Source organism: Hydra vulgaris, chromosome 07 (assembly GCF_038396675.1).
Source record: "Hydra vulgaris chromosome 07, alternate assembly HydraT2T_AEP".
Taxonomy (NCBI): Eukaryota; Metazoa; Cnidaria; class Hydrozoa; order Anthoathecata; family Hydridae; genus Hydra; species Hydra vulgaris.
The window spans coordinates 14,987,501-15,002,997 of record NC_088926.1 but is presented as its reverse complement, the minus strand read 5'-3'; the positions used below and the strand labels follow the sequence as shown (position 1 = coordinate 15,002,997).

At 28.0% G+C, this 15,497-nt stretch overlaps 1 protein-coding gene across 1 annotated transcript in view; it reads left to right on the top strand.

Moving 5' to 3' along the window:
* The first annotated feature begins 1,933 nt into the window (after positions 1 to 1,933).
* LOC100206515 (NADH dehydrogenase [ubiquinone] 1 alpha subcomplex subunit 7) overlaps positions 1,934 to 15,497 on the top strand; it is a 17,086-nt gene continuing 3,522 nt past the window's right edge. Inside the window, exons 1-2 of the mRNA XM_065801160.1 lie at positions 1,934 to 2,105; positions 5,807 to 5,853. Coding sequence (XP_065657232.1) covers positions 2,055 to 2,105; positions 5,807 to 5,853 — 98 coding nt within the window. The 5' untranslated portion in view covers positions 1,934 to 2,054. The remainder of the gene's footprint in view (positions 2,106 to 5,806; positions 5,854 to 15,497) is intronic.

Here is a 15,497-nt window from a genome sequence, read left to right as displayed (position 1 = left end):
TGCCTTTAGATTTGAGCATATGACAATTTACATAATTTTCATGAGTTTTACTATTTTCATGTTCTTTAACACGTTGCAAAGTGTGCCTCCAGTCCGTCATTCCACGATTTACAAACGAAATCTCGTTTGTAATATCACTGTAAGCCAAACACATGGTACAAAATAGAGCATTTTTTTCATAAATGTATGACAGCCAACGCCTATTTACTTTATCTTCTCTATAAAATATTAAATTTGGTTTAAAAGGTAGATTAGTTATGTCATCAATGGTTGGTTGGCATGGATGTTTTTTAAAAAACTCTTCATAATTTTGATTTTCTGGCCTTATGAAATAATTATCTAATAAGAAATTAAATATTTTGTTTGTTGGTGTTATCATTTCATTATTGGCCTGGGTGGAAGTTGAAACTAAAGTTATTTCTTCGAGAATTGATGTTTCAACTTTATCTGCGCCAATGGGACTCATAATAGTATCATCATTCCTCGAAACTGATAAACTTAAATCCAAATCCTTATTCAAAATTTCAATATCAAATGCATTGATCAAAGAAGTTGAAGCAAGCATATCACTTAATTTAAGAGTATTTTTAGCAGCTTCTTGCATGATTTTTTGTCGCTTTTCTCTCTCTTTTTGAGCACCTCCTTTAAATTTTCTTTTTTCCATTTTTTCTAAATAATAAACGTAAATAATTTAACAATATAATACAATAAGTATTTATTTAACCCATTAACGCCTAAACAAAAATTAATCGATAATTTATTATTAAAGTTTGCATTGATAGTATACGCTTTAAGAAAATAAGATTTATCAAAAATGTATGAAAAGAACAATAAATCATCTTACATATATATAGTTTATAAAATAATAATAATATTATATAATTAAAATAAAATGAGCACTTCCAGTTGGATGCAGTATAAGTTAACAATTTTGTTTAAATTGTTTCTATATATAAATTCTATGAGCCTGCGTTATTGGGTTAAATTAATTGATGAATAGTAAAACATGTGGGAAAAAATAGTTAAATAGACAACCTGTTAAGAGTTAATTTTAAATATCACCGGACGAAAGTGCAAGGTGAAAAAATAAAATGAAATAAATGTATTAAAACATATTTTCTCTTTATGTGATTGCAATACCAGTATTTGGTATTTTTATACTATATAAATATAACATTATAAAACAAATATATATATATATATATATATATATATATATATATATATATATATATATATATATATATATATATATATATATATAATATATAAAAAAAACCTTATAAAATATTAGAATAAAGAAAAAAAATGAGAATAAGAACTGCCAATAACGTTCTTAAGATTTTTTATTTTTAAAATGCAATCTGAAAAATTTAAAATTTTGTAATTTTAACAATTTTAATAAATTTATAAGATGTATTTTAAACGTTGTTTGACCGGCCCACCGGGAAATGTCCCGGTGTCCCGCCGGCCCAGTCCGCCACTGTACAAAAGGATTAATCTAATTCAGTTAAAACATTATATGCGAAACATCAACTAAATACTTTTGTTTCAAAGTTTACATGAGATATTTATCTTTTTTTTCCTTCCTGAATGGACTGGCACAAATACTTGCAACGCACAAAAAAAAGATTATAAAGTATGAATTTAAGAAAACAAAGCGTAAAAATTGTTACATTTATTATAATGTTTTTAACATTTAGTTTTAGCGTCTAAAACCTTCTAGAACTTTCCTGAAATTGCAATATTTACAAAGTTTTAATGAAGTCATTGAGTTTAAATAATAATATAGGACAACTTGTGCCATAGATTTTTATGAGAAAAGCTTTTAAAAGTGGCCAGTAAATGGTTAATGGCTGTTAATTGGCGTATTTACTTTAGTGCGGTTTTTCTGTTTAGCGAGTTAAACGCGTTCTTTGCGTTAACTAAAATTTTTGCGTCATTATCTTCATATAAAAATAATTCTTTGCTGCAGTCCTATTAAAGTTAAAAAAAAATTATCCAAAAAATAAATTATCAAAAAAAAAAAGCAAAATTTAAAGATAAATTGTCATATGGCGACTTCCAAAGGGGCATTGCAGAGAATTGTAAATTTTTTAACAGGGGTATTTTTTTTCGTTATAAATTTGTGCTGATTTATTTGAACTAATTATTTGTAATGGCACATCTATCTCTCTTACTCTCTCTCTCTCTCTCTCTCTCTCTCTCTCTCTCTCTCTCTCTCTCTCTCTCTCTCTCTCTCTCTCTCTCTCTCTCTCTCTCTCTCTCTCTCTCTCTCTCTCTCTCCCTCAAATTCCAATTTAGTGATCAAGCTGGTCAGAACAATAAATCATCCTCTATGTTTTCTTTCATCCATGCTTTGACTATATAGGCTGTGTGTGCAAGCATCATATTTTCCTAAAACTGCCATCACTTATTTTGATCAATCAGCATGTCTACTGATGGAACTATGCAGTTTTTTCTAGTTAATTCTCTCCCTACACCACCTTAATCTTGTGAGCATGGGTATCTAATAGCTGTACAAACACTAATGTTTTTCCTAATTTAATGTTTCTAACTCTATTTGAGTAGAAACATTTTTCATGGTTTTTGTTAAATGTGTATAATAACTTAACCTTAAATTGACTCTTACTTAACAAAATATAAGACTGCTTTTTGTGCTCCATAGTTTTTTTAATCTTCCAAATCCTGCATTATGTTGAATGCCACCTGTCATTTTAAATGTTTTCAGAGTATTTCTGAAGTAACTCTCTGGAATTCGTAATCTTTTTTCTATTACTCCGTGACTAATTATGGAGCCATTTTTTATGTCTATTATTTTCCAGGTTGTTGCTTGGCAAACTACTTTTAGGCCTATTTTTGTGCATCTTTACTTTTAGATCTTATGAAAGTCTTTAAAAAAATTTTTAAATGTGACTAAACTGGTCACTATAAGCAATTATATGCGACTTTTAATAACCATTGTCAAAATAATATAATTAATGAATAGCAGTTGGATTTTAGAAGAAAGTAGAGCAGAATTTAGTTAAAAAATTTGTGTCGTTTTTTTTACAGCATTTTTTGGTATGTTTTTTGTATTCCTTTGATATAAATTAATTAATAAAAAAGTATCAAAATAATCTTGTTAAAGGCATGTTAGCTGTCTGAGGGTTTGGTTTGAGCAAGCAATCTATCATTAAAAAAAAACAACTTTATTCAAGTTTTTAAACTTTTTCTGGCCTGTTTTATTAGCATTCTCTTTAAAACTATGATATAAGTGTGTGTGTGTGTGTGTGTGTGTGTGTGTGTGTGTGTGTGTGTGTGTGTGTGTGTGTATATATATATATCTGTGTGTGTGTATGTATACACTCATATCATAATCCCTGTATATTTAGAGCACTTCCCTATTATATTTTGTACAATTAAATTTCTAAGCTTGAATCCAGAAAGTTTAAAAAAAAATAAAGAGTAATTGAAATAAAAAAAGTTTCTTTTTTGAGTAATAACATGTTTCTGTATCTAGAGTATACCTGCCCAAATCAAAACTCTTATTTGGTGTATTACTATGTTGGTTAATCATATTAATTGTATGGTTTGTGTTAATTTGTAATGGTAGTCTTGCTTTTTATATAAGTTAGCTAAGCAAATAAAGTAATAAATAATGTTAATAATTGTGAATTTGTAAAATCTTCAGACAGCCTGGATATTCACTATTTGGTTTTTTTCATCTGAAGAATGGTATAAAGATTTCCCCACCTTATGGACTAAATTGCTCTATTTTCTTTAAACAGTGGTCGATGCTTCTATGTGCTGCATTAACTTCTTGAATGCAGGCATGAACAATAAAAGTGACGGACTTAACTTTAGCTTGATTATTTAAAAAAATGCATTCTTACAGTACTCATGATACTGTTCTGATAACATCTTCCTCAATGTGTTTAGAATGCTGTACTTGCTCTTCATAATAGAATATTGATCAGTAATATACACAAATACACAACTTTTACCAACTTTAAGTCTCTTTTCTTGACAAAAATCTACTTGTAGTTCATAAGGCTGATATACAGATAATTATGACTCAAAATATTTTCTGATTGTTTTAGCTCTGCAATAGTACGAGTCGACACAATGTACCCTCTTTATATGCTCTCTTATCTTATCTCTTTTCTGGCATTGTCAGGAATCCTTTTTTTAAACATATTTACTTTGTTTCCTATATAGCTGGGGCTGGGGCTGGGTTTATGACCGGGGTTGCATAAACATTTATACATCCTAAAGTATATATATTTTCAAAGTTCATGTTATCTCTGTATATATATGCATATATAAACATTATTATGATCAACACGATCATCATAATCATCATTACCATCATCATTATTATCATCATCATCATCATTATTGTCATCATCATCATCATCATCATCATCATCATCATCATCATCATCATCATCATCATCATCATCATCATCATCATCATCATCATCATCATCAGGCTTTAGCCTGCCTTTTTTATCCTGTTTCTCTAATCATGGTCAATGCTCAAACGAGCTATCATCTCTATTAAAATAAACCAAAACTCATTCTTGCTTGGCTTCTCATTCATTAAGTTGCATCCTTTTATTGTATCTGTCCCTTCATGCAATAAAAACTTTTATTAATCCAGTTTTCCTTGCAAATCAAAAAAACTTTTTAACTCTTACCCATCTTCATGTTTTCCTTTTTTATACAACCTAAAACTTTTTAAGTCTTTAGTTAACAGTTTCCTAGCTTTTTAACATATCCTCTATTTTAAAGTAACTCATAATTTAATAGTGGTTGCTTGCAACCTTTTTGGAAGTAAATTAGAGTTTAAATATATATAAGTATATCTCAGTATTTAATAAATAGTAAATGTAAGTATAAAATTATAATATATAAAGAATTATAAATTTTTTTCTGGCCCCAGCTATCAACTCCTGCTAAATCTTATAATTTTGCCAAGGCTAGGGCCAGGTTTGCAAAAAGTCTCATTTTTGCTGGAACCAGATCCCCGGTCACTTCCTAAAAGGAGTACAATCTCCCTAAGTCAACAGCTTTTGTCTTTTTAATTTTTTTCAAAGTACTTTTTGTATTTTTACAATAAATGTGTGGTTTCTTCTCAATTCTCTTTTTCTTATAATGATTTTGTTTCTGGATTTATGTCCCTCAACATTACCATTTCTCTGGATTTTTAGTTCTCTTTCACTCTTTCCTGTGAATAATAATGAAACATTAGGTACATGAAAAATGCAAAACATTAGATACATGAAAGCAGTATTATCACAATTTAATTAAAAAATCTACAAAGTCATGTTACCTAAAATCACTGATTACTGTATCCTAGAGAATAGATGAACTTGACAATAGACACTTCTGCTTTCATTGAGAAGAAATTTAGGAATGTAACTGAGATAAACATCCAAGTAATCACAATTTTCAGAATCAGTGCTAGAAAAGTAGATAAACAACTCTAATTTCAAACTAATATATGAAGATTATTAAACCAGGCATTAGATATTATTTATGCCATGAAATATTAGTCATTTTAGATAGAACTAGACCTGACTAAAATCTATTGCCTAATTTAGAATTAAATTTTAAAGTTCGTTAGTTTATTTTTTTTAAATACCTTAAATAAGCAACAAAGAACTGCATTAAGTAAAAGAAAGGACAACATTCAAATAAATTTTTAAAGTTGATTTGATTGTTTTTTGAATTTTCTTTAATTTAATGTTGTTCATTGTTGCATAACTAACATTTTTTTAACAAACAAACAAAATTTGTTAAATTATGTTTTTTTTTATAGAAAGAATACAACATGCAGCTTAGGTATGCTGTTGATCAGGTTAAAAGGTTAGAAATTAATTTTGTTATAAGATTTTCAATAAATCAATCACAAAAAGAAATTTTTTTTTTTGATAATTTTAATAATATTAAGAATATTCTCAGCAGAGAATATTCTTAATATTACTAAGCATAAGTTAGCACATTGCTTGAGTAGGTAAGGATGTTCACCATCAATTCCAATTGTCTTGGATATTTAATCTATCTAATAAATAAAGAATCTCAGCTTTAATAGCAACATTGGTGCTGGATTTAAATTTTGTAAAAATACAAGTGTAGCACCTCTGCTTGAAAACCTACTCTATCAAAGTCTTGTGTTAAATATTGTAACATCTGACTTTCACCATTTTTTGTTCCATTTTTGTTTGCAGTTTTCTTATGAATAAGCTTTTTTGAATAAAACTTTTAATTCAAGAACAGATGGTATAATTTATGTGCAAGTTTCATTTGCCACATTTTTTTGTGTCTAAATCATCATCATCATCATCATCATCATCATCATCATCATCATCATCATCATCATCATCATCATCATCATCATCATCATCATCATCATCATCATCATCATCAGAGAGTTGCTTGATGACATTCAAGCTCATATATTGTAAAATGTTACTTTCTCAAGCTCATACAATGTCACTGTAGTAATGCAAATCAACGCTGAGAGTCATGCTCTCTCTCAGGTACCTTTTTTCACAGCTGCATTTAGGAAAATTGATTTGAGGTTGCAGTACTTGCATGGTACAACGTTGAATAAATTATTTTCTGCATGCTTTTGAAATGTCATGTCTTAAAATTGTCTGTAGATTTTGTTTTGTTGGATTGATAAACCAAAAATAGAACTTTTTTTTTTAAATTTATCTCCCCAAAGCTCCAAAGAAGGCCACTACAATCAAAGAGGATACTTATTTTTCAGTTAATTTTATTTTGTCTGAAACTCTCTAACAAATCTAGAAAGACTTGCATCTGTGTGCCTTTTTTTAACTATCGAATGTGGTTCATATCACACATCGTTGCTTTTTCACATAAGATAGCATAATATATACCCCACACCAGCTTATTTAATCCTAAGCTGACTTGCTATGATAAAACCATTTTAAATTTAGTTTTTAATTAAGTTTGGATTGAATAACTTTAATACTTTGATCTTTTTTAAAGTCTATTTAGAGTAGAAGAGTATTTTTAAAACAAGCAATTTGTCAAAACAAAATACTATATATATATATATATATATATATATATATATATATATATATATATATATATATATATATACACATATATGTGTGTGTATATATATATAGCTATATATATACACACATATATGTGTGTGTATGTGTGTGTGTGTATATATATATATATATATATATATATATATATATATATATATATATATATATATATATATATATATATAGTTATTTATGTATATATACATAACTTTATATATATAAACACATACACCTACACACACATATATATGTGTACATACACACACACATATATAAATGTGTATATATACATATAAATATATATATATATATATATATATATATATATATATATATATATATATATATATGTATATATATATATATAAACATATAAATTTATGCATATATATATGCGTGTATAAATATGCATAGCTATATATACACACATATATATATAAAATTTAAATATATAAATATATGCATATATGTGTGTATATATACATATCTATACCCACACAAACAGGCACACACATGCACATATATATATATATATATCTATATATATATATATATATATATATATATATATATATATATATATATACATATATATATATATTTGTGTGTATGTATATACAGAGCCGTAACCGCCGGGGGGACCAGGGGGGCATAGGCCTCCCAATAATTAAAAAAAAATTTTTTTTTCAATTGAAGAAACCCCAGGCCCCCCCCCCCCCCCCAATATCAAAATTGTGGTTACGGCTCTGATATAAATATATATGTATTAAATATATACAGTAGTGGCCAAAACATTAAGGCATGTCATAAAAATAACTCAAACTTTGCAGTGTCAATTTTTTATTGAATAAACACAATAGAAAATGTAAAATAAATGAAAGAAAATAGATAAAACTTATCAAAGGTTGTTAATATTCAATAAAATAATAGTTATAGCACCAAATTATAGCAAAAGTTTAAATGACTTATAGTTCAATACTTTGTCGGATGTCCCTTATTATCAAGCACAGCTTGTATTCTTCTTGGCATACTATGTACTAATGTTTTACAAAAGTGATTTCATTAGTGCACACTTCTTTAAGAACTTTTTGAAGATGTTCTTCAGATTTTGGCTTATGTGCTGCAACTTTCTGCTTCATTATATTCCAGCAGTTCTCGGTAACATTATGGTTGGGTGAACTTGAGGGCCAATTAGATAATAATATTAATTTTATTATCAGTAAACCACTTCTTAACTGTTTTAGCTGTATGACAAGGTGCTGAATCTTGCTGGAAAATGCTGGTTTTAGTAATTTCCATGTGCAGTTTCACTTTGTCTTTCAATACACTTAGATACTTTTGTGCCTTGACTTTTTCACCTTTTTTAAAGATGTGCAACCTGCATTGGCCTTGCGCTGTGATTGCTCCCCATACCATGACTGAAAGGAGGATGTTTTACTGTTTTTATGGTATACTTTGGATTCAGGCATTCTCCCACAGGTTTTCTAACATAGTTATAGCCCGTGCTTCTAATTTGTTGAAATGTACTTTCGTCTGTAAACATTACGCGTTCCCACCATTCCAGTGTCTTGTCTTTTAAACTCTTACAAAATTTAATCCTAGCTTGTAATTGAGATGGAGTTAATAAAGGTTTTTTAGCTGGTCTTCTTGTAACTAGACCAAAGTCATAACACAACCTTCTTCTAATTGTTCTCGAATTAATAGTAAGTCCCCTTTCCTTAACAAGTTGCAGATGTTGTGTTTCCATAACCTTGCAGATGTTGTGTGGGGCTCACTATTAACAACATTCTTTAAAAAACGGTCTTCTCGTGATGTACTCACACGTTTTCTACCACAATTTTTGCGATTTGAATAGTCTTGCACACGTTAAGTATTTTGCTTGGCACATCTTGATATTTTTAATTGTTTTGCTATACTACTTTGAGGATAGCCCTCCGAAAATAGTGTGTTTATTTTACCTTTAACAAAGTTATTAATATCATGCTTTTTACCCATAATATCAAAACTATGGCAACCTGACGGTGTAAAATAAATCGAAATATCTTCAAAAATCAAAATATAATTAAAAAATTATTTATATCCAAGGTAATAACGCCATAAATAAACAATAAGTTAAAAAAGTTTAAAAAACGTAGCCTGCCTTAATTTTTTGGCCATTACTGTAGTTATGTATATATACATAACTTTATATATATATATATATATATATATATATATATATATATATATATATATATATATATATATATATATATATATATATATATGTATATATATATATATATATATATATATATATATATATATATATATATATATATGTATATATATATATATATATATATATATATGTATATACATGTACATACACACTCACATACATATATTTATATACACACACACATACATACAGGGGCCGATCCAGCAATTTTTGTTATTTGAGATTTTTTAAAAAAAACAGTAAGTTTAAGGTCTTTACTATAGGAATATATATATCAGGGGTGGATGCAGGATTTTTATTGTTTAAGATAGCTAGCTTCCATACATGAACCAAACTTCAAAATTTTATCTATTTATGCTTATGTCAAATAAGGATGATTTACAAAAAATTGTGATTAGATCCTTGGAACAAAAAAGCCCTAAAATTTTAGCCACAACTGCCCCCAACATGAGAGTAACAAGTTGATAAAATATTTTTTAAATTATTATGACCTAATTTATATTTATATCAACAAATTTTAAATTTCATATGATTATCTCTTAGTGTTCAAAAATTATGACCTTATAAAATTTGTAACCCCCTCAATTTAAGGAGGGGGAGTGCAAACTTTATATAGTCATAATTTTTGAATGCTAAGAGATCAGTCTATAAAATTTAGAATTTATCAATGAATACAAGTTAAGTTTAGAAAAGTAATAAACAAAAATTTATCAACTTGTTGTTCTCAGGTTGAGGGCAGTTGTGGCAAAAACTTTAAGGGTTTTTTGTTCCCAGACTCCAATTATCACAGTTTTTTGCCAAGCATCCTTATTTGAAATAAGTATAAACATTAGGGTGGGTTGTATTTTTAATTTTTCTAAATTTCGCGTCGTTACTAGTGGGAAAAGTTGCTACATCATGAAACATGACTGCCTGAAAAATATTAGCCTTTTTGAGTTTAGTTTAAAGGGGGTACTTTTTGCTTATATTATATCGGTATGTGATCCACTGTTATTTGCTTACATATCACCTGAAAGGAAATAAAAACACCTTGTAAAGAATAAAACCTACATTTGTTTACTAAAAAAGAATGTGAAAATGCATAATCCTTATATAAAGTTCTTTTTAATGTCTAAATTTTATTATTTACGCCTTGATTTTGAAACGGAAACAAGCATTGCATGGTATTTTTCATATGTTGTAAAAATCTTAGGTACTAAAGGTACTTCTTCAACCAGACGTTCAATATTTTTAGAATGACATGAAACATCAGGAACTTGAAGAGGGCCATTTGTAACTTTAATGAAGAGATCTTCTTTGTTATCGTCAAAACAGCAATTTCTTTATGATACTTTCTGGTTGATTGCTATTGTATCAGTTTGATTAAGACTCTCGATGCATTTCATAATCATAAAAAAGTACCGCACTCCTTTAACTCATATCCAATTTTTTTGATTAAAAACCATCAAAAGCAGTCAATTTTGGTGATGTAATCAACAATTTTTATTAGACTTGTAGTGGGTTTTACAGTTGACATGTGTAACAGAAAAAGATAATTGGCAAATGCAAGCCACCAGGCATGATTGAGATTTCCGGGAGGAGTATTTATGAATTGCTTCTTCGCTTCTACATGCAAATTTTATTATCTTCGGATAACAGTATTGCATACTTTAAGTATTTCTGATCTTTAATGAGATCATGAATGGTGTCATCAGGCATTTCAATGTTTACTCCATTTACACTGGCAAAGTCAACTATTGGTAGAAAAAGGACATCAAAAGATAGATTACCAATAATGTCTTTGAATGCAGTAGGACCAGATGTGAATGTAAATATCAAAAGCCCACAAATCAGTACACAAAAAGTCAAACAATCTTACAATGCATTCAAATTTAATATTAACAATCAAAACTTGTTCAAAGTATCCTGAAATTCAAAAATCCTGCATCCACCCCTGAAATATATATTCCTATAGTAAAGATCTTAAACTTATCATTTTTATACAAAATGATAAGTTTAAGATCAAGACAAAATGAAGGTCAAATTATGTCAAAATGCATTCATTTAGTTGAGGAAACTAGTTGAATTTATTGTTTTTTAAAAAAATCACTAAAACCCAAATTAAAAGATTAGAATGTTTTTAAAAACATACTGAATGTTTTTATTATATATATTTTTTAATAAAAACATCTTATAGCCTGCTGCTACAAGGGAGTGCTGCTACTTTGACTAGTGTCTGTTGCTACAAAGGAGTGTTACTACATCTGGTATATATACATATATAAATTTATATATATATTTGTCATACATACAATCTTTTGCAGGAGACACATGCAGTTGCACCTTTCCTCACCATGCATATAATATTTTGTTTTGACAACTTGACCATGGCTCTTTGTATATTTTGTCAATTTGGTCAATTTAAAAATGCTCTGTAAAAACAAAACTAAACCAAAGAGAATAAAACAAAAAACAACCACGTATATAATCTTTAATTTTCACTAATATTTGCTGTTCCATTATGAATAACTGAAAATTGAATGTTTTTATATAATTGCGGATTCATAAAAAGAAGTTTGGGCAAAACAAAATAAAATGGAAATCGATTCATCATTTATTTTCTAACTAATATAAAGAATAAAATCAAGTTTATTTCCATACTGCTTCTCCCACAAGATAAGCTTTATAACTGCAACATTTAATAAACAATATATTTATATATATTTCTTTTAAAAATTTCTTTTACTAAATGAAGCTTAAATTTTTAGGTTCCGTTTTATTTCAAGGTTAATTAAAATTTCTCTATAATCAGAGAGAAAATGATACGCATCGCCTTCATTCTCTTGGATATGAATAAGCAATGGTGGATCTTGATTTTCACCAGTTGCGTTGAATGCACCAAATGCTAAAAATACATCGTCATTAATTCGCAATGCTGCATCAACTTCCTCTTTTAATCTCCTCATAAATGGCTTTTTATTTTCTTTAAAATCTCATTAGTCTGGTGTAAATAACTTCTTTTTTTTATACGACGTGCTAGTCCTTGACGCTCTATAGATATTGAGAAATTTATTTGAATGAGTGTTAAATAATGAACTATTGGCTATATTGTTAAGCTCGTTTTTTAAAAGGTCTAATTTTAAATTCATAAAGATGAATTTTACAAATGCAAAACCTAGTATACTCAAAGGAGTATACTAGGTTTTGCGTTTGTAAAAACTTTTCAAATTTATTTATTAAGACTAAGCCAGTAAAAGCAAATAAAATGTTTTATGTTAATACGAACAAGTAATTTGTCCAACTCTGTCCAACTCTGCATCATACTTCTCATTAACAATTGCATCAAGGCTGTTTATAACTTGTTCGAATCTTAAAACAAGTCGTATTGAAGAAGTGCCATGAGATAACCAAAGCGTTGGAGCAGCTTTAAGTAACTTTGCAGGTTTTAAACCGTCAGTACTTTGCGCTGCATTAAATATTGAGGCCTTTATGCTGGAATGTTTCATGGCTTTCCAAACCCCTATGATATTAGCATGAACGCTAACTAGGACATCAAATTCTTTCAGTAAGTGTACGCACACAAGAGCTAAACTATGACAACGACTGTTAATGTACTTTGAGTGGGGAGAAATTTTTTTTAGCTTAGCTTGTAAACCATTACACACCCCACTCATTGTGTTAGTTCCATCAAAGCCATGGAAGCACAGTTGCTGGATATCCATTAATTTAGATTTTGAAATTAGTTGTATATGTTCACTTAAGGTTTGCGCATCCTTTCTTCCATTAACTTGGACTAAACCAAGAAATCTTTCTTCAATAGTATGAGAATCTGAATCGACATATCTAATTAAAATAGAAAAGACAGTCCTATCCGCCATGTTGCTTGTCTCATCAGCAAGAGCATTAAAGTCATGGGCCATAACAACTTTTGTGCAAACATTGTGGTCTAATTTATCACTTTTTATTTTGACAACCTGATTACTTGCTGATGTTTATGTCACTCATTTGCTAGTAATTTTAAAGTGTGAATCTATCTCCATATCGCCAAAATCTCGAATAAATTCAACAATATCACTAAAGTTTTCCCAGACAGCCCAGTTCTTTTTAATCACAAAGTAAACAGTTTGGAAAAACTTTTTTATAACGTTACGGTTGCACTTTTTACCTGCAATTCTGTATTGTATTTGTGTCTCTTTGAATTTTTATGTGCAGTAAATGTCTTATATAGTTGTTCAAAAAGTTTGCGCCTTTAGTTCTCCACACTTCTCGAATATCCCCATATTCTTTACAAATACTACATAACCAGCCTCGATCTTTTGCAGAATAAATAGCTAATGGAAATATTGTTTCCCATTTTTGCTGAGATTGGTGGGACATCATGTACATATGTCCATCTAGTGAATGTTCTTTGATATAAAAATATTTGTTCTTATTTCAGGAATCAAATGCTGATCTACCTCTTCGCGAATTTGTTCTGTGTCTTTTGTAGTTTGGTTAATTACAAATGCTTCAAAAATTTACTTTTGCCCAGAATTTGCATTGTTATTTTTACTGTGTAAAGATCTGTATGTGGACAGGTTTTTGTTGTGGCTTCTACGAGAAGTCTTTGGTTGACCCATATTGCATAAGTTAAACGTATCATATAAACTTTTGTGAACAAATTTTAGTAAATAAAGTAAGCAAAGCAAGGTCATTAACTCATTCAAAAGTTTATAATTTTTTTTCTTTTTTTTTCTAAACCAAGTTTTTTGGGGTGATTATAATGTTATAAGGATTTAAAAAATGTTTTATTTATTTTATTGTTTAAAACCATTTATTTATATTTTTAATGCAATTTTACTATTATTTAAAATGAAAAAGTTTAAAGCTTATAGAATTTAATCGGGTTGTAAATTATAGTTATGAAAATGCAAGCGGAGGATTTTTCTCATATTATACTTAAATATCATAAAACTATGTAATAAACAGCATACTTAAATATCATAAAACTATGTAATAAACAGCATTGTTGCTTATTTAAATTAGCTCTAAATGAGCATATTGCAACAAAAGTTTTTATAACTAACATTCTATTATGAAGGTAGAAGGTAGAAGTTTAAAATTAAACTGCAAGCTTAATTAGTTTTCTTTCAAAAGTACAACAAAATTACACTATAATAAGTGTTTTTAATTGGTGTTTTAACTAATGTTGTAAGAAGAACAGGTTTTACAATTAAACTGCAATAAACCAGGTGTGCATTCTTCACGAATCCATTTTTTGAAAAGCTGACATTGAATCGACTGTTCTCCTAATCTTCTGTTAGCAAATAATTCAAAACAATAGATGCAAAAATATTCTTTATCTTATCAGATAAATGCAATACTGTCAAAGTGCTTTTTTTAGCAAAATTTGACCTTAACAATTTTTTTATTTACTTCTATTCATGCGTGATTTAGGATTTTTAGTCTTACTAGTTTGCTTGTTTTTAACATTAAGTCATATCATTTTGACTGAGTGAGTTAAGATCATAATTGAACGCTTTTTCCTACCTCTTCTTGATGCTATATAATATTATATAATAAAACTCATATTAAGTATATTTTGATTTTGATTAATGTTTTTATTAAAAGAATTATAAAAATATAAAGTGCTAAGTGTTTCGTATCTTAATCCAATCAAAGCGTGCATTTTACATTTTAATCTAATAGTAACATATTCCATATTTCATTTGCATGAATTCAAATTAGGCATTCTAATTGACTTGAAATACATTTGTAATCTGTTTTAAAAATCATTTGCAAATGTTGCTTTTTCTAAACAAAATTGCTAATGATTTTTGTGATTATGGTAACAAATTTTATTATTACAAAATAGCAACACAATAAGTAAAAAAGAATTGCTTTATTTAATTTTTTTATCATACACATGATGCTAACACAAAATTATTTTTAAATTGAGTTTGGCCAGAAATTTGGGGGTCCATAACTAGTATTCTGGTATCAATATTGGCTTGGATATGTCGCTGATATATATATATATATATATATATATATATATATATATATATATATATATATATATATATATATATATATATATATACTTAATGAGGAATATATATATATATGATATATATATATATATATACTTAATGAGAAAATATTGCAAAAAAGCTGTTTATCTAATTCCTTTGGATACTACTGTATATATATATGTGCATATATATATATATATATATATA